At 46.2% G+C, this 17,900-nt stretch overlaps 1 protein-coding gene across 1 annotated transcript in view; it reads left to right on the top strand.

Moving 5' to 3' along the window:
• Positions 1–17,900, top strand: part of BCR (breakpoint cluster region) — a 116,210-nt gene that overhangs the window by 52,467 nt on the left and 45,843 nt on the right. The window contains exons 2-4 of the mRNA XM_015416719.1: positions 7,866–8,050; positions 15,743–15,847; positions 16,115–16,300. Coding sequence (XP_015272205.1) covers positions 7,866–8,050; positions 15,743–15,847; positions 16,115–16,300 — 476 coding nt within the window. The remainder of the gene's footprint in view (positions 1–7,865; positions 8,051–15,742; positions 15,848–16,114; positions 16,301–17,900) is intronic.

The following is a 17,900-nucleotide window of genomic DNA, read 5'->3' as shown; positions in this document are numbered from 1 at the left end:
TTCCTTCTTCTTCTTCCTTCTTCTTCTTCCTTCTTCTTCTTCCTTCTTCTTCTTCCTTCTTCTTCTTCCTTCTTCTTCTTCCTTCTTCTTCTTCCTTCTTCTTCTTCCTTCTTCTTCTTCCTTCTTCTTCTTCCTTCTTCTTCCTTCTTCTTCCTTCTTTCTTCTTCTAGTAGCCCCTTAGCCTTTTCTATTAAGATCAAATTAGAAATGTTTCCCTCTGTGTGTTTTACCCCATCAGGATGGTCTTTGAAATGCCACCTCAGCCTGTATGTTGTTCCACAGTGGTGGCAAGTGTTAGGAGCATAGCTTGATGGTAACTTTAGTCCTGCAGTGCACAGAAAATAAAGATGCCTACAAAAGGGAAATAGCTTGGTCGAGGCAGGAGGGAGGTTCTTGTGACGAGAGACATGGTGCAGCAGGGCTGGCCCAAGATATTAACTGATAAATCACTGTGTGACACAGAGTGTTGGACTGGATGGGCCTTTGGCCTGATCCAACATTGGCGTCTCTGATGTTCTGATGTTCTGATGAGGCAGGAGGGAGGTCCTTGTCTCCGCTTTCATGGTGTAGCAGGGCTGGCCCAAGACATTTTGGTGTCTGCAGAAGGAAATCCAAATGGCACGCTCCCTCTGCACTAATTATCAGGGAGCACAGTCCATCTGTGCAAGCCTCAGGGAGATGAATGGGAGTTGTGGAAGAGCCCTCCCCATGCTCGTTTCAAGGGAACAGAAGCAAGAGGAACTTCCTGCAGGTTTGTGACCATAGCCTGCCTGCTTCCATGCCTGTTAACACTCTCTGTCGCTGCTGCCTTTAGTAGCACCCCAAATTCATTGCCCAAGGCAGCTGTTTTGTCTTGCAAGAAACTGAGACTGTGTCTGTTTAATGATAGCATGCACGTATATTTAATTTCACACAGTTGCACGCACACAAGATGAGGAACTTGCCTTTGTTCTTCCAGGAGGAGCTGCAGACTTCTCTTGTGATTGTTGAACCAAGGGAGTGGCTAAACTGATTATTTCAACAGCAAACCTCACGAACTTGGGTATATTGGACCAAAGGTGAATTTTAAAAGGAACTCACCCTGCAGTTTAGACTACATAATTGAATTGCCCAAGCACGCCAGACTGCCTTAACGCAAAATCCCCATAGCTATCTTCTGCAATTCCAAATTTTAATGGAATTGATTTTTTAAAGAAAGTTTTTCATATGTCACAGTGGAGGATGGGTTGATATCAATTATTCTTCCCTGATCCAAGAGAAATTTGCACAGAGTACCTAGGATTGCCCACGTGGGGATTTTTCAAAACATTTGCAATCACAATGCTTGTTGGAAAATAAGGAGGGGCCACTAGGATCCCTTTCCTTCTGACCAGCTGAGTGGTAAAATTTCAGCTTTTTGGAGAGGGCTCTGCTTGTGCTGTTAAACCATGGAGGGCAACTGTATGCAGGGCAACTGTATGCGTAGGATCTGTTTGTGTATGTGGCTCCTATCCAGCTGTGGACATTGGTACAGAAACCAGATCGGGGCTTTCCCATTTAGTGGCACATATTGATGCGTAGCTAATAGATGTGCTTGTGCTCTTGCTTCACCAGCTTATGTTGGCTTCTGGGGCAGGTGGGCATTTCCCTGTAGAGTTGGGGGCCTCAGGAGAGGGATGCAGAACCTTAAAATGATTTCACTGTGCACATGTGAATTTTAAAGGGGCTCTGTAAGAAGGAGCACCTCAGTGTATGAGGCTGTCTAGCTCAGGGCTATCTGCTTTCCCCCTTAAAATTTGCTTCCCAAGTTCTTTTAATTGGAGATGCCTGGGACTGAACTTGGGTTTTCTGTGTAAAGCTGATGCTTGGCCATGGAGTCACAGCTCCTTCTGAGTTATATGCAAGCTGGCAACAAGTTTATACAACTGCGGAAGTGTAATTGTGTGTACAGAGTATCTGCTGTAGGACCATCACTTGCTTCAGGTATGCAAGAAGATGACAGTGTTGAAAGAAGCTTGCAAAACTGCTCTGACCTGCTATTTCTCCTTGAAATATGCATGTTTTAAATTACACATTAGGAAAAGCAAAGTGAAATGAAGGCTTAGGGGACCAGTGAGCCATCCCAATATGGCTTACCTTAGATGAGTGACGGCAGTGTTCTCTACTGTGTTCTCCTCCTGTCAAGTTGACACATCTTCTCTAATTCAGCTGGGAAAAGGAAACTCTGCCTTTTTTGTCCAGGGCTAGGCAGTAAAAGCTGCCCCTAAGTGTCCCTTTGGTTCCAGCCCATGGACAGTTTCCTGCAGAAGCCTGGCAGAAATGGGTCATCTTCTGCCCCAAGTTTTAGCCAAAGGCACAGACTGGAAGCAAATCTCAGTATTGTCTGCCTTGACCAGCTTGTGCTAAAAGTTGGAAGCCTGCTGCCAGGCTAATGCTTTGAATGGGTAAATGTAGGAAAATGAGCAGGATGGCTCCAGGCTGCTTCCAGCTGCTGCTGTGAACTTGTTGGTGGTGTCGGGGAGAATCCTAACTGGCTGGCACCCTGGCCTCTGGGGTTACGAGCCCAAATGTTCAGGAGCATTTTGAGAATCCCAAGAAGGGGGAGCCTTTAGGTTGACACTGATTTGGGAAGTTTGGGTTGAAGTAGCTTGTGAAGGCCCTTGAGGACAGGATTGTGAAAAGGGGCTCATTTGATTCTCATGGTGGTATTTCTTGCTGTGAACTATGCTGTTAGATTACATTTTTTAAAAAATTGCATAAGGAGTCATTTTCCTTAGCTGGTTGGCTCTGTGCAGACTTTACTGATGCACTTGGGGGAATGTTTCTGTTTTGTTTCAGTGACACTGTGTTGTGGGGATGGGGGCTGTTCCACGCTCAAAGGTCTCTGCCACTTAGAAGTTTTTCAGGAAAGTATTTATTATTGATTGATTGATTGATTTTGATTTGTACCCGGCCTTCCTGGCAAGGCAGGCTCTGGGCAGCTTACATAAAAATAACGACAGATAAAACAATATAAATGTCAGTATAAAACACAACATAGTTACTAAGAACAATTTGTATGGCGATGGCGGTACAGTAGTAGCAGCGTACGTAATAAACATGCAGTCAGCGATAGATTTCCCTGTCAGCATACTCAGGCTGGATGATATTGGCACAGGGTCTTAGATAGTAAGGTGCAGCTCCTTACCTAAAAGCCTGGCGGAAGAGCTCCGTTTTACAGGCCCTGCGGAACTGTACAAATTCCCTGTAAAAGTAGCATATAAATGCTGCATGTGGGTCATTTTCAAACTGTGGTAGGGGAGCACCGCAAGACATGAGACTGGGAGGACGGAAGTGGAATAGGGTGAGCTGAGAGAGGAGTCTCTGGGGAGCTCGAGGGCAGATTTAAGTTTGTCTGCATAATGCGTGAAATGGCCATGAAATACAGCCTTGCCGTTGAATTATGCGATATTATTTATGAATACAGAAAAATGAAAGAGCAGGCAGCACTCTACCACTCCATGCGCTAAACATCTTGTTTCCCCACATCCTCTGTTTTTGCAGACCCTTCCTACCCCTGGAAAGATAATTCCCAAGTCTGCAGTACTGTGGGCTGTGGGGGCTGGAGAAGAGTAAGGATTTGAAATCAGCTGTCCTCCCCCTTTTGCAAATGCTGCTCTACTGAGGAAAGGTGTCACTTTCATCCTTTTATGCCTCCTTACACCAGCCCACCAATCCTCAGGGCTATTTTTTTGCACAGATCCTGCAACCCCAGGGATTATCATTCCATGGGTCTGGAAAAGCTGCAGGAAAGGAGAGGGGCATGGGGAAATTCTGTGTGCCTTGCACACACTCATAGTAGGATACTGCCTATTATGTTCAGTGCTAACTGCTGTGAGTGTAAATTCATGTGTTTTATGCTGGGGAGGAGGAAAGTAGCATGGAGTTACTTTGCAGCTGGGTCCTGAAAAGTAGTATAAGTTTTAAAACCGGAACCCACTTCAGAAGGTTTGAGAAGCACTCTTCTGAGTAAATAAATGAAGCCATGTGTGGCAGGCCTCTTTGTGTTCTTCCGGACTCCTGTGAAAGGGAAGGCTTTGGAGTTCAGTAGCTGAAGAGTGGAGGAGGGGCTGGAAGGGGCTCTGTTTCCTTAGTAACTAGACAGGTCTCTTGCAGTGCCTGGTATTGGCCGTGTATTTAATAATATAAAATATTTTGCCTCTCTCCTTGGACTTTGAGGTATGCTTCTCGATTGTGTAAGGTAATCAGCTACACAGTTGGCTTGCCTGTTGAAGGAAGGAATCTCACCTTGGTGGGGGAAATGGCAAGTCTCCTCCCTCTGCCTTGAAAGCAGTGAGAATGGTTTTCCAAAAAACAAAACAGAACATGAAGTGGAAAACCTTTCTGGTGTCTTAAATAGAGTGTGATTTGATTTAGCACATTTCTTTTACTTATATTTATTAAACAAAATTAATTCAGGTCCTAATATAACCAATACTTGGCCCTGACTTGGGTAATCCAGGCTAGCCTGAACTCATTAGAAGCTGAGTGGGGTCAACCCTGCTTAGTACTTGGATGGGAGGACCACCAAGGAAGTCTAGGGCTGTTGCTACACGGAGGCAGGTAGTGGCAGACTACCTCGGAATGCCTCTTGCCCTGAAAAGCCCATGGAGGTCACTATAAGTCAGATGCATCTTGGAGGAAAGCAGTGACTAGAGCTGAAATATTTAATTGGGGGGAACATCATATGTGGTTTAAAGGTTAAAAAAAAGTGAAAAGTTTTATATGGGAATTATTTTTATTGGAATATTAACTTGCAAAAAACACACCATCACATATACGTCCTTTACAGTATTAAAATTTAAGAAAAACAGACACGTACTCACATAATTCCTAGGGATAATCACTAGAAAACATTAATTACGACTTTGAAATCGCGAAGCTTTCCCAATACTGTATTTGCAAAGATACCTATTTATTCTTACTAGTTTTAGGGAACAATGAATCTTTGGAAATCGAAAACTTTCTGCTGGAAAACATTACAACCTGATAGATATCAGCCTAGCCCAGGATGCTTTGAGTGCCTTTTCACTTCTTACTTTTGTATTTATATTGTAGTATTAGGGGTTTTTTTCGCTAGCCACTTTGAGTCTCCATTGAGGAGATAAGTGGGATAAGAAATAATAAAGTGCCATCAAGATGTAGCTGACTTATGGCAACCCTCATGGAGTTTTTGGAGACAAGCTGGGGTAGTTTGCCATTACCTGCCCCTACACAGCAACCCTGGACTTTCTTTGTGGTCTCCCATCCAAGTACTAACCGTAGCTGACCCCTCCTTAACTTCCAGGCTCTTGACAAGCTCAGGCTAGTCAGGGCTAGTCAGGCTGTTAATTGTGTACTGTCAAGTCACAACCAACTCATGGTGACCACACAACCTAGGAGTTTTCAAGGCAAGAGATGAGCAGAGATGATTTGCTGCTTACCTTCCTCTGCAGAACAACCCCAGTCTTCCTTTGCGTTCTCCCATCTAACCATGGTCAGCCCTGCTCAGCTTCCACCTCTGATGAGGTTGGGCTAGGCTGGGCTATCAGGCTGCTTGGGGTAGGAAATACACTAACATAAATAAATCTCTGCTTGGGAGATTTTGGTTTCCTGCACATACATCCTGGGTTTCCTGCACATACAACTGGAGAGCCAGTTTGGTGTAGTCGTCAGGCTGTTAATTGTGTACTGTCAAGTCACAACCAACTCATGGTGACCACACAACCTAGGAGTTTTCAAGGCAAGAGATGAGCAGATCTTCTCTTCTTCTGGGTTGACCAATGTGTTCAGTGTTGCTGCAGACTCTGGAAGCATTCATTAAATGTAATTTTAATGACATTGGGCCCCCTGGCTTTCTCCTAACAGTCAGGAACCAAAGCAGGTGAAGACGAATACAATATTTTAAAATTAATATTTAACTGTTGATTATTTATTGATATGTAATTTTAAAGCAGGCAGTTAAACACACAACTAAAATAGATAATTGAAACCATTAGAACAGCATCCCTTGTGGGACAACAGTATTTTAGGGCATCATGGAAGTGCCTCCTAAGTCCTTAAGATCCCTTGTAACATCATATAGAAAGCTGTGGCACCTCCCTCAGTTTAGGCCAGGCAGTGAAATGTTTTGGGCCAGTGCAGTTCAAGGGTTGGTGCTGAGCTTCTGTGTAAAACTTCACTTCCTTTGCCTGGGAGAACCATGCCTTAGCATAAAAGTTTTTATGGGCTAGAATGTTTGAGCTGCTTTTTCTGCTCTGTGGTTTGCCTCCCGGTTGTCCACTCCTGTTGCAGACAGAACTGTGCAGACCAAAATGTGGAAAGCAAGGCAAAATGTTAGGGTACAAATGTAGAACTCGTACTGTGGCTGCTGAACACTTACTGATTGTGATCTATATTACGTTGATGCAGTTGCACTATATTACGTTGATGCACCATTGATGCAGTTGAAGTTTCTTGTTTGGACCTGTGGTTGAAAACACCCCCTCCCCCCAAAAAAAAAGTCCTTGAAACTTCATGCTTTCCCCTTCCTTCAGAGCAGCAACAGATCTGTAGTCATCCCTTCTCCCGCCTAGTGCACACATTTATTTCTTTATTTAACATATTTATATCCTGCCTTATCTCCTTTGACTGAAGGCATCAGACAATGCCACAAGAAGTTGCAAGGACACAAAAACAATATCAGCTTCCCCCCCAAACCCCCCCCCCCAACAGATTAATTCCTAAGTGCCAGGGATGCCAGCCTCCCAGTGGGACCCGGGGATGCCCTCGAATTACAGCTCATCTTCATACAGAGATGAGTTCCCTTGGAGAAAATGGATGCTTTGGAGGGTGGCCTCTATGGTATTGTACCCTGCTGAGGTTCCTGTTCTCCTCAGGCTCCATCCCCAAATCTCCAGGAGCTTCCCAACCTGAATCAGGCAACCATACCCCTCCATCCCCCACTGGTGGCCTGGGGGGTGGGGCCTGGCAACCTTACTAAGCGTACAAACTTTGAGTTGCCTTCACTTTTGCATGCCGACATGCCTCATGGTAGTCTTGTGCCTCCTGATAATGCTTTTGTTCATCCTTGGGGAAGAAACCTTCCAAAGACTAGATAGTGTGTAGGAAACAACCTCTTGCCTGGTGAACTTCAATCTGGTCCTTGAACCCTCCACCCTTCCCGTTCCTCTTACCACCTTTCTACAGATGCTGTCGGTGGCTCAGTCCTGTCTGTCATGATTTCTTAGGAAGACTGAATTATATTTGTAAGGAAGTTTGAGGATGAGCCCACCCAGGACAATTTGCAAGAAGGAATGTCAGGAGAGGAGCTTCTAGACTCCTAGCCGGTGACCTCCCTGGTCACGCATAATGTGCAGAGAAGATAAAAGACAACAGTTCCCAGTATTCTTGGTCTTTTCTTTGAGCTTGGAAAGGGCCTGAAGGTCACCCACACTGCACTTTCCAGTAACCCTACACTATCTGGATTACAGAGACATATTAAAGGAGCCCAACACATTTCAATCCTAGGGGACTGCTTCTGAGCCTGACCATACACCTCAGTCTTATGAGCAGCACACAGCTGTTTGGGGCACAACCTGTGCCATCAAAGGTGATAGGAATGTCTGTTCTATGATATAGGAATGCTGTAAAATAAAGTGCAGTTCCAAACAGTCCTGGGGATGTGTGAAGGGTTTTCAGTGCAGACTTGGGCAAGGCATCATGATGGGCTTCAGTAGGCACCAGACATGGCTGCAGGGAAACCCAAAGAACACCAGAGACACTGCAGTGTACTTGTGGGGCAGCTTAAAATGCTTAGGGTTAAGAATGGGTGTTTATCTACATGGTGGTAATTCAGTTTTCTCAAGTGCTGCTTGTTCTCTTCTCAGATGCCTCTTTCAGTGGAATACCACCCGGCTATGCCTATGACGTGGACAGGGCTGAGGAACAGCGGCGACATCATGACCACATGCCCTACATTGATGACTCACCTTCTTCCTCTCCCCATCTCAGCTCCAAAAGCCGGGGTAGCAGAGAGACCCTCTCCTCAGGATCACTGGAGTCCACAAAATCAGTAAACATCCTTTGTCTATTAATGCAACCTGTGGGGACAAGAGGGGTGGAAAACTTGTATCTCTGTTCACTGATTAAGCCTGCGTCTTCAGAGATGCAACATGGAAAGGTCCCTTGAGATATATTAGAAGAGGCTTGCAGTGCCACTGTAAAGAGCTGCATCCTTCCAAGTACATTGAAGTCAGTGGGCATAACTCTGTTTAGGGTGGCATTGTTTGGCATGCTTTTTGTTTGTAAGGGAAGTTCAGTCTGTCACGGGCTGCTTGCCCATGGAGACAATTTTTTGTGTAGTTTTTGTTGCTATTACTAATGCAAAGGCATTCACAGTAGCAGTGGAACATCCATGAGGTAGTTTACCCCTCACTTTATTTGTCTCAGCCCCTCTCCACAATTTTCCACATGGCTGTTGTTCTCCCTCTCCCCTGGAGGTCTTTTTGGGACTTTTGAATAAAATCTGAAATCAGCATATTGCTAAGTGTTATAGTGATCTAACTATAGCTCTCTGATTTCCCAGGTGTCATGACCCCCTGTGGATTGCCACCTTCATCTGCCACCGCTCTGGACTTAGGGTACCTTGGGAAGGCCCAGAGTACCCTCCCAAGCCCATCCAAAATGCCCCCTTTTAAGCTGAGAAAATATAGGCATGATAACCAGCAGAGAACATTAAACAAATGGTTTATTAATACAGTAATGGGGTATTGAAAACAAGACAAGGTGCTTAAAATATATAACAGTGTCTAAAGGCAAAATAAACACAAACCTAACACGACTACCTATTTCACTTAACTGGTTACTATTCCAGGCCCACAGCCTCTTATGCCAGGCCTCTGCCTGTACTCACTCTGTCCCAAGTGATGGATCTTCCTCTCAGCTTAACTCTGTGAGAGACAAGAACGCAGTTCCCTTCAGTTTAACTCTGTGAGAGGAAAGAACACCGTTTTCGATAGCCCACAAAGTATGTAACAATCACCTCATAGAATCCCTGGACACTGATTGGTTACAACCATCGCTAAGCATTGTGGGAATTGTAGGCTGCCACACAGCTCTCTCCTGGGCCTAGGCTGCATTACCATGTCTCCCAGTCCTACACAGATCATGACACCAGGTTTCATTTTTAAAAGAACGTAAGTCTCTAGCCTCTTTTGTTGTAGAGATCTGTGGGGAAAGGGAAATGTCAGTTGCCAAAATGGTGTCAATGTGGGTGGGACCTGTAAAAACACCCACCTTCCTGCCCTTGTTGGCATATATATGCAATTTGACCACAGTCTTTCCAAAAAGATTGTACCAAACCAAGTTTGGGAACACAGCAAAATAGGGGAAAACACAAAGTGGATGATCAGGGGACTGTGTTACGCAGATGCTCCCCCCAAAACTGCTTCATTTTGCACACCAAAACCTCCTTGTGGAAGCAGCTACAAGTCTGCTTACCGCATCAGGGTGACACTTGTTGTCATGTTTATTTACTTTAGCTATACCCTGCCCTTCTCACTGAGACATAGGGTGGATTACAAAATTCAAAAAAAAAACAATTCGATCAGACAGGAAAGATTTCCCAACAAACATTGCTGTGGGAACGAACGCAAACAAAAAAGTGTGCAAGGCATGATAACAATGCCATTGCACAACAAGTGGGCACTCCATGAAACTGCAGAGCGCTCGGGTTAGAACGGATAAAAGGAAGTACTTCTTCACCCAAAGAGTGATTAACACATGGAATTCACTGCCACAGGAAGTGGTGGCGGCTACAAGCATGGACGGCTTGAAAAGGGAATTAGATAAGCATATGGAGCAGAGGTCCATCAGTGGATATTAGCCACAAGGTATAGATAGGGGCTCTGGGGCAAGTGATGCTCTGTCTTCTTGGTGCTTGGGGGGGGGGGTCAACAGTGGGAGGGCTTCTAATGTCCTGGCCCCACTGGTGGACCTCCTGATGGCACTGTTATTTCTGGCCACTGTGTGACACAGAGTGTTGGACTGGATGGGCCTTTGGCCTGATCCAACATTGGCATCTCTTATGTTCTCTTATGTTCTTAAGTGGTTTACAAAGGTAGAAGATACTGCAGGAAATCTATTGACTATGGTATTCTTCTGGACCACTGGACTGGAATGGGATTGAGAAGCAGTGGGCTTTGCTGGTTCTTATTGGATGGTGAGAGTCCAGAAGGTTGTGCTAGAACATGGCTGCTCCTGCCTGTGTGACCTTTAGACTGTGCGGTCCAGCCTTCCTCCTGTGCTTTTCAACATCAACGTGAGATTGCTAAGGGAAGCTTGGAGCGCTGCATGTCTCTTCCTTTCCTCTTAAGATCAGATGAGGAAGGCAAGGGATTTGCTTCATCTGGGCCTGGAACCAGTGGCAGGGTAGAAGAGGGTGAACTTCATTTTTCCAGCAAGCATTTGTGTTAAACTGAATAAGGATTATTTTATAGGGGAAGATTTTAATGGGTTTTTAGGTGCTGCTTGTTTTGTATTGCCGGCCACCACTGTGTATATTGCTTGGGTTTTTTTAAATGTGTGCAGTGTTGTCTTATGGCTTTTATAAGCCACTTTCATGGTACCTATAAGCAGCATGTGAAAAATTTTAACGAAAAAAGAATAACATGGGGGAGGGGAAAAGACCAATAGCTGAGAAGCTGGAGAAACGGTGGAAGGGAGGTTTGGTCGTGGTTCACTAATTGTATAGCTGCATTCACACGCCAGAACACTAGCCTCAGAGGTCTATGAAATTAATACTCTGACAAACTGAATTCCATAGGCTGTATGGAATTTCAGGTTTTGCACATCTGACTCTGCACTGTTTACTATTTTGCATGATTTGTTCTGCTTCTGTAAATTAAGGTGTGCAGTCTTGAAACCTCACCCAGAACCCCTGGGAATTTTCCTGTTTTCTTTCAAGCATACCATCACAACTTTGTGCAGTGTAATCTTGCTTCCTTTCCCTGTGAAAAGCTGCACCCAACCTTTGCCATCCTGGGCTCCCAGGTGGAATTGTGGCAGATCCTTGGAGTCCTCTGAACAAAGGTGGCTTTTCCTGGACTTCACTTTATGCAGCATTTTGTTAGGCTTCACCAAGCCTTTTATACTTCCTGGGAATCTAGTGCACTGGAATCCTCCGCTGCTCCAGGCACCTCCCGGTAAGGGAAGCTCCTGTACTGATCTGGATGTACAAGGCCTGACTTTCCCAGAGGCTGCCTCTGCCCTTTGCCAAGCTGCCAGTTAAAAATGTTCCTTCCTGAGTGTGTGTGTGTGTGTGTAGGCAGGATGTCAGATAAAGCAAGCACAATTTAACCCCTTGATTGTTGGAAGACCTTGCTGTACTTAGGGATGCAAGATGCAGACTGATCAATATGAATGGAAGCTTCACTGAAGCAGCACTGATAGGGGATAACAAAAGGTGCCTTGGAGCTTCCCTGTTTTGATTTTAAGGGCATAGCATTCCTGGGGCTCCCTAATAAATATAAGGGGAGAATTTAAAGCAGTGGGAGGTTGGGAAGAAGAATCCAACCGAAAGCGTAGCTGAGGAGGGTTTTTCTCTGCATGTTTTCTGCTCTGCCCACTTCAGAAAGGAGCCGATTGGAGTCTTTTGCTAGTGCCTGAATTTCCAGAGCTATCCCTGTGGCTTACCTTTCTGTGGTTCTTTTTGCTTTACGATTCATTAGCTGCAGCTCGCCCAAGAAGCAAGGCCTTTTAATTTCCCTGGAGTCTGGTTTGGCAAGAGGGGGAGGGAGGCAGCAGCTTGCAGCAGTAATGCCAGTGTGTGTTTGGAGGCCGTATTTCTCCATGTCAAGACACTGATGGCAGCTCCTGCCGCTATAACAAGGGAAGGCATCTCTGGAAATTAATTTTCTTTTTCAGGAGCTGGAGCCTTTTCCTGCCAGCTGTTGTAGGCTTCTGTAGTGGAATACAAAGTCTTCAAGAACAACTTGTGCCAAATCAGCCAGGCCATGGGTGGTAGCCGCTGGAAAGATGGCCTTGCAGCAGCCTAGCCGTGGGTGGTGGTGATGGTCGGTACATTCTTTCCTAGATGGACACGAAGGGCAGCCAGACCAGTTATGCAAATGCATCATTGCTGCTCCTTGGCTTACAATTACTGAGGACTCAACCAGATGTTTCAGTTTCTTCCATGTTTTATTTTAAACAATGTATTTTCTTTTTGCAAACACAGCCTCTGGTGCTGCTTTACCGAGGGGGAGGAGAACAGTGTGAGGGGAGAAAGGAAGACTTTCACACACTCCTCTCACCATATGTTTTTTGGGCTGGTAAAAGCAACCACAGAGCTGCTTTTGCACTCATAGAGGGAAACAAACACAGGGACCTGTACGCTTTCCCCAGGAGTAGAAGCTAGGGTGGCTCTTTGTCAAGCAAGAAAAAGGTAGAAAATTTGAGAGGAAGCCCTATCCGGGTTTTTTTGTCTGTTTGTTTCCAGGTGTTCACACCTCTAATCTGAGCCACATTATAGAGCCACACCCAGAATGCCACTGTCGGCACACTCACAGCAAATTAATCCTCAAAAAATGGGCAGCTTATTTCCCCCCTGAAACACATTTGAGCCAGTGTTTTTTAAAGCTTGGAGCTGGGGGTGGGTCCTCTAGAGAAGCTCTTTTGGCAGGGAAGGGTGTGCTGCAAATAACTGCAGATTTAACCTTGGACAGTTGAAGGGCCGTGGCTCAGTGGTTGAGCATCAGTTTGGCATGTAGAAGGTCTTGGGTTCAATTCCCGGCATCTCCAGTTAAAAAAAAAAGAAAGAAAGATCTGGCAATAGGAGATGTGAAAGACCCCTGTCTGAGACCCTGGAGAGCTGCTGCCTGAGTAGATAATACTGACTTCAATGGACCAAGGGTCTGATTTCAGTATAAGGCAGGCTCATGTGGAAGGATTTGAAGCCAGACTTTCCTAGATGGTCATGGCAGATTTGGGTGGGTGGGTCCCCCTACGGGAGAATTCCCTCCCTAAGAGACCCGGTCCCAGAACATTTTGTGCCTCTCAGGGTTGAAATCTGCACTTCAAACAGTGTACCTTAAGCAACTGGTAATCATTGGCATCCCCGATACCTGCTGGATGACTCTAGGGTGGTAGTTTTATCTTACACCAAGTGTAAGCCTCCACTAAGTGTATCATGTCATGTTTCTACACTTGCATCCTCCGCAGAGCAGGTTGTCTTGGCTTCCCCTCGCCCCTTCGTCTTTAGAGTGCTAACCTGTTTTATAGGCACTTACCAAAACCACCCTGGCATTGTGAGCAGGAGAGGTCACTGAAACTGTATCACCCCGCCCCCCTTGCAAATAGACAAACGTGGAGACTCAAATGACTGGGAAGGGAAGGGTCTGTCCAGGCTGCAGGAGAGAGCGCAGGGACCCAAGGGAGGGCCCTGGCAAACCCTTTGTTTGGGTGAGGGGAGGAAACCTTCCCTTCCAGAGGGCTTGGTGCTCTGCTCCTCTCCATTAAGCAAAAGCAGAGCAGCTTCCAGGCCCTCGGCTCAGAGGATCTTCAGGCTCTGTGATTTCTGACCAAACCTCATGCTTTCCCACCAGATGCCCCTTCCTGCCCCGGCATCTCAGCTTTCCCTTCCCTGTGCTGCATTTTGTTTCCATCCCAAGGTCATCTGCCTTGTTGCTGGCTTTCGCTTTCCCTTCCACCACCCCCACCCCGCCTCTTGTTCTCCACTGTTTAATGGTTTTGCCTGAATGTACAAGCCCTTCCTGAGCAGAGGTTGGCACGTATGCCATTGGGTGGTTATAAATAATACTGGCTTCTCTCCCTTGCTCCTCCGCCTCTCCCCGCATGAAGCAGAGCTTGCAGGCTGTGCCGAAAACATTCCCTGTTCAGTATCACTCAAGCAACACGGCTTCAGCAGCTTGTTAAACAGAAGTCTCGGAAGATAACGTGCATTGTGCAATTCACAAGGAATTGGCTTCTCCCCCCACCCCATTTCCAGGTGCTCTCTGGGAGCCTCCCTGAAGCCTCTGCTTTGCATTTGTGCCACTTCTTAAAATGCTCTTCTATAAAATCACAGGAAGAGGTTTCTTCAGATTCTCCTGAAATGTGCCTACTTGAAAAAAACATTTCCCCTTGCTGGAGGGAGGTGCCAATAGAAGAAGCTCTGCAATATTTATTATTCATTGAGTTTCCAGAGGCTAAATCCATATGATCCCCACAAATGTTAGCTGCTGGAAAAGGTCGCAAGTCCTTTGAAGCAGGTTGCAGAATGGAGTGGGCTTTGCCTGATCCTTGGGGTTATCGCAGTCCCCTGGGTTTCTGTGGTTAAAATCAGCACCAAGAAACAGAGCATCACTTCCCCAGATGCAGTGTCCCATCCATATGTTGTAGCTCATAGCCACTGGTGGATCTCTGCTTCAGCAGACCAAGCAGTCTGGCTAAGTCAGCAAGTGGTACTTTGGGATCCACCTTGACTCTTGCTTAAGAATACAGGGATTCTATTAACTATGCAGGCTGCTTTGAGTTCAATGCTTTGGCTGATTAAAGCTCTTGTTTAGCATCCTGCTGGGAAGGAAGCTTCACCACACATACCCCCAGGTGCTAGAGGCATTAGGCTCCCCTTGGGATTAAAGTCCCTCCCTCCCTCCTCCACATTCTGCTTTGGAACCTGAGGACAATGCCAGAATACCAAACTGGCTTCTGACATAGATATAGTTGGGGGTATAGTTGGATGGACAGAGGCCCCAGAAGAAAGGCGGAACTCAAGGCCTCGCTCTTCCTGGCATGCAGCATGGATTTTAACAGCTTCCATGAAACTGTTCTAGGACATTTGGTCATTCCATCATGCATATGTCATCAGTATGGGGGAAAGCTACTTGTTGGTGTTGAGTTACAAGCCCCCCCCCTCCAAAAAGCATGCAAGTTTGTGTACAGGTTTCAGAGGTTCTCCACATGTTAAAAAGAGTATGCTGTTCTATAGCTCTGAAGTATATATGTGAAAGCTCTTTAGCTGGTCCTGAGAGTTCCTTGGGTTACAGGCATCAAAAGGGCCGCAGAAGATTAGGATCACATTTTTCAGCTCCTTGCCTTTGTGGGTTTGTGTATCAGCCTTGGATGTGCGGTTTTTATCTTGCGTTCTGCTACTACTTTCTGTATTGAGTGTGCGTATGTCTTTCTCTCCCACACACATATTAATTATAAGTTCAAACCAGGTGTAAGCCCAATCCTCCTGTCTCATAACCCCCCACATACCTGTAGTCTTCCAGGGCCAAACTACATGATGCATTTGGCCCAAGCCCCATTGCGTCACTCTGCATGCAATATTCAGTACACATGCAGCTATGCAATGAGGCAAGTAAGACCCCTTTGGAAGCTGTTTTGACTTGGGAAAACAGTGTGGGGAGAAGCCCCCAGTGCTGCTGTAGTAATACAATGTGAGCCCTCAAGCCCCATAGCTCTTGGGAAAGCAAGATCCCCTCAGCTGCGGTGTGGCTGCAGGAAAAATGACTCGAGTTGAGGGAACTTGTGGCCAAATGTATTGTGTAGTTTGATCCCCAGTCTTCACAGTCCCCTTGTCTGCACACTTCCTTCTGCCCAATGCTCCAGAAGCTATGTGCCGTTTGTCAGTACAACATTAGAATACTCATGTACCTTCTGTGGTACCACAGCTAGGGCAGGTTGCCAGTGTCAAGTGAGAAATGTAGCAGCCGCCCATTTTACCTTGTCTGACAATTTTTGTTTGTTTATTTATTTCGTCTAGAGTGAGCCAGACTTGGAGAAGGGCTTGGAGATGAGGAAATGGGTCCTCTCTGGAATTCTGGCTAGCGAGGAAACTTACTTAAGCCATTTGGAGGCTCTGTTGCTGGTAAGGTTCACGGGGTGTTCTGAATGGGAATTCTTTCTGTTCAGAGGTGGAAAATCAAGAAAGGTTGAGGAAAATCCCTGTAGTGCTCCGGAACAGTTACTGTTCATTTTAGTGGAGCCTGAGTAGAAGAATTTCCTGGGTGGATGGTTAGGTTGGCCATCTTTGGCCATCTCCCTCCCCCCAGCCTAGGGAACTAGGCCAAGAAAAAGACCCTGGTTCTTATGTTGCATCTGTGAATGTACATGATCTATGGCCTCTCTTTTGCAGCCCATGAAGCCTTTGAAAGCTGCCGCCACCACTTCCCAGCCTGTGCTGACGAGTCAGCAGATTGAAACCATCTTCTTCAAAGTGCCTGAGCTCTATGAGATCCACAAGGAATTCTACGACGGACTCTTCCCACGCGTTCAGCAGTGGAGCCACCAGCAGCGGGTGGGGGACCTCTTCCAGAAGCTGGTGAGTGGAAGTTTGTACCTTACCAAGACAGCATGGTGTAGTGGTCAGAGTGCTGGACTAAGATCTGGGAGACCCAGGTTCAAATCCCCACTTTGCCATGGAAGCTCTCTGGATGACCTTGGGCCCGTCACATTCTCTCTTGACCCAAACTACCTCACAGTTTGGTAGTTAGGATAAAACTGAGGAGGGGGGAAAGATGATGTCAGCTGACCTCTGTCCCCCATTGAAGAGAAAATCACTCTACTTGTGGATTCTGCTGCTCAGCATGGTTGCTGGTACACCATCATTTGCCATGTATTGCAGAGCATAGTGCAGTGGGAAAGGAAATACGGTGGCTGGGGAAGAAGAAGAAGAGATTGGATTTATACCCCGCCCTTCACTACCCAAAGGAGTCTCAGAGGGGCTTACAAACTCCTTTCCCTTCCCCTCCCCACAACAGACACCCTGTGAGGTAGGTGGGGCTGAGAGAACTCTGACAGAAACTGTTCTTTTTCAAGAACAGTTCTTATCAGAGCTACGGCTTGCCCAGGGTCATCCAGCGAGGTGCAAGTGGAAGAGTGGAGAATCAAACCCGGTTCTCCCAGATTAGAGTCTGCGCACTTAACCACTACACCAAACTGGAACAGTTCCCCTTTGTAGCAGATGCATGGGGCAGAAGGTCCCCAAGGTTCACGTTTGTGCTGTGCCCCCCCCCCCCCCCCAGTAAGTAACACTGCCCGACCACTGTATCTCTACAGGGGATCACAGCATCCATGAACTTTGTCCCTCTGATCTTGAGCAAGGCCTTTGGAGCCCTCCTGTATTCTGGTTTGGAGCTTGCACTATTGTGTAACAGAGCAGAATGTAAACTTTCTGGTTCATTTGTCATACTTACTGGATCCTGTGACGCTTCATAAGAATAGGCTGTAGGGCGAAAGGTAAATGAGAAGGGTGACAAATTAAGCTGCAATTATTTGCTTTGGCTACATCTCTCAGGAAAGATGTTTTAGGGTCTCGTGCATTTTTGTTCTGATCATTTTTCATTAGCCTTTTCCATTTGCAGAAGAGGCTGGATATCTTTTTGACATTTTATTAACTCTTATCAGAAATCCATAGGAATTGCTTTATGTCTTGCTGTAGTTTCGTGCAGTCCAATGTAACATTTCCTACATAGATCCATAGTTCCAGACTGGCTGATTTGGTAGCAAAGAATGCCATGTGTTTTTCTTGCTACCCACCCACCCCATTTCAGTACAGGTTTTCACATTCCCAAATCTTTACTGTGCTCTGTGCATTATGCTGTCTGAATATCTGCTAATAACTGGCCTTTCTGTCTATATGCAATCAAGGCTGTGACCAAATAGGCAGCAGCACAAAACCAGGACCCCCCTCCCCACCTTTCTGTCAAGGTTGTCTTCTCAGCTCTGCAAGAGCAGATACAACCTTTGGAATCTTGCCTTGGGGAGGAGGGCTGCTGGGCACACATGGTGGGAAGAGAAACCAGCCAGTTAGACCAGATGAACCCTGGCATGTTTGTGGGCATTGCTGTAGAGCTGTGGTTTCTTCCCCCCATACCTACACTGTTGCTCTTCTCTCTCTCTCTCTCTCTCTCTCTCTCTCT

Source organism: Gekko japonicus, unplaced genomic scaffold, assembly GCF_001447785.1.
Source record: "Gekko japonicus isolate JY-2015 unplaced genomic scaffold, Gekko_japonicus_V1.1 scaffold16, whole genome shotgun sequence".
NCBI classification, from domain to species: domain Eukaryota; kingdom Metazoa; phylum Chordata; class Lepidosauria; order Squamata; family Gekkonidae; genus Gekko; species Gekko japonicus.
Note: the sequence above shows the minus strand (reverse complement) of the source record. Positions and strands in the feature narration are given on the sequence as shown.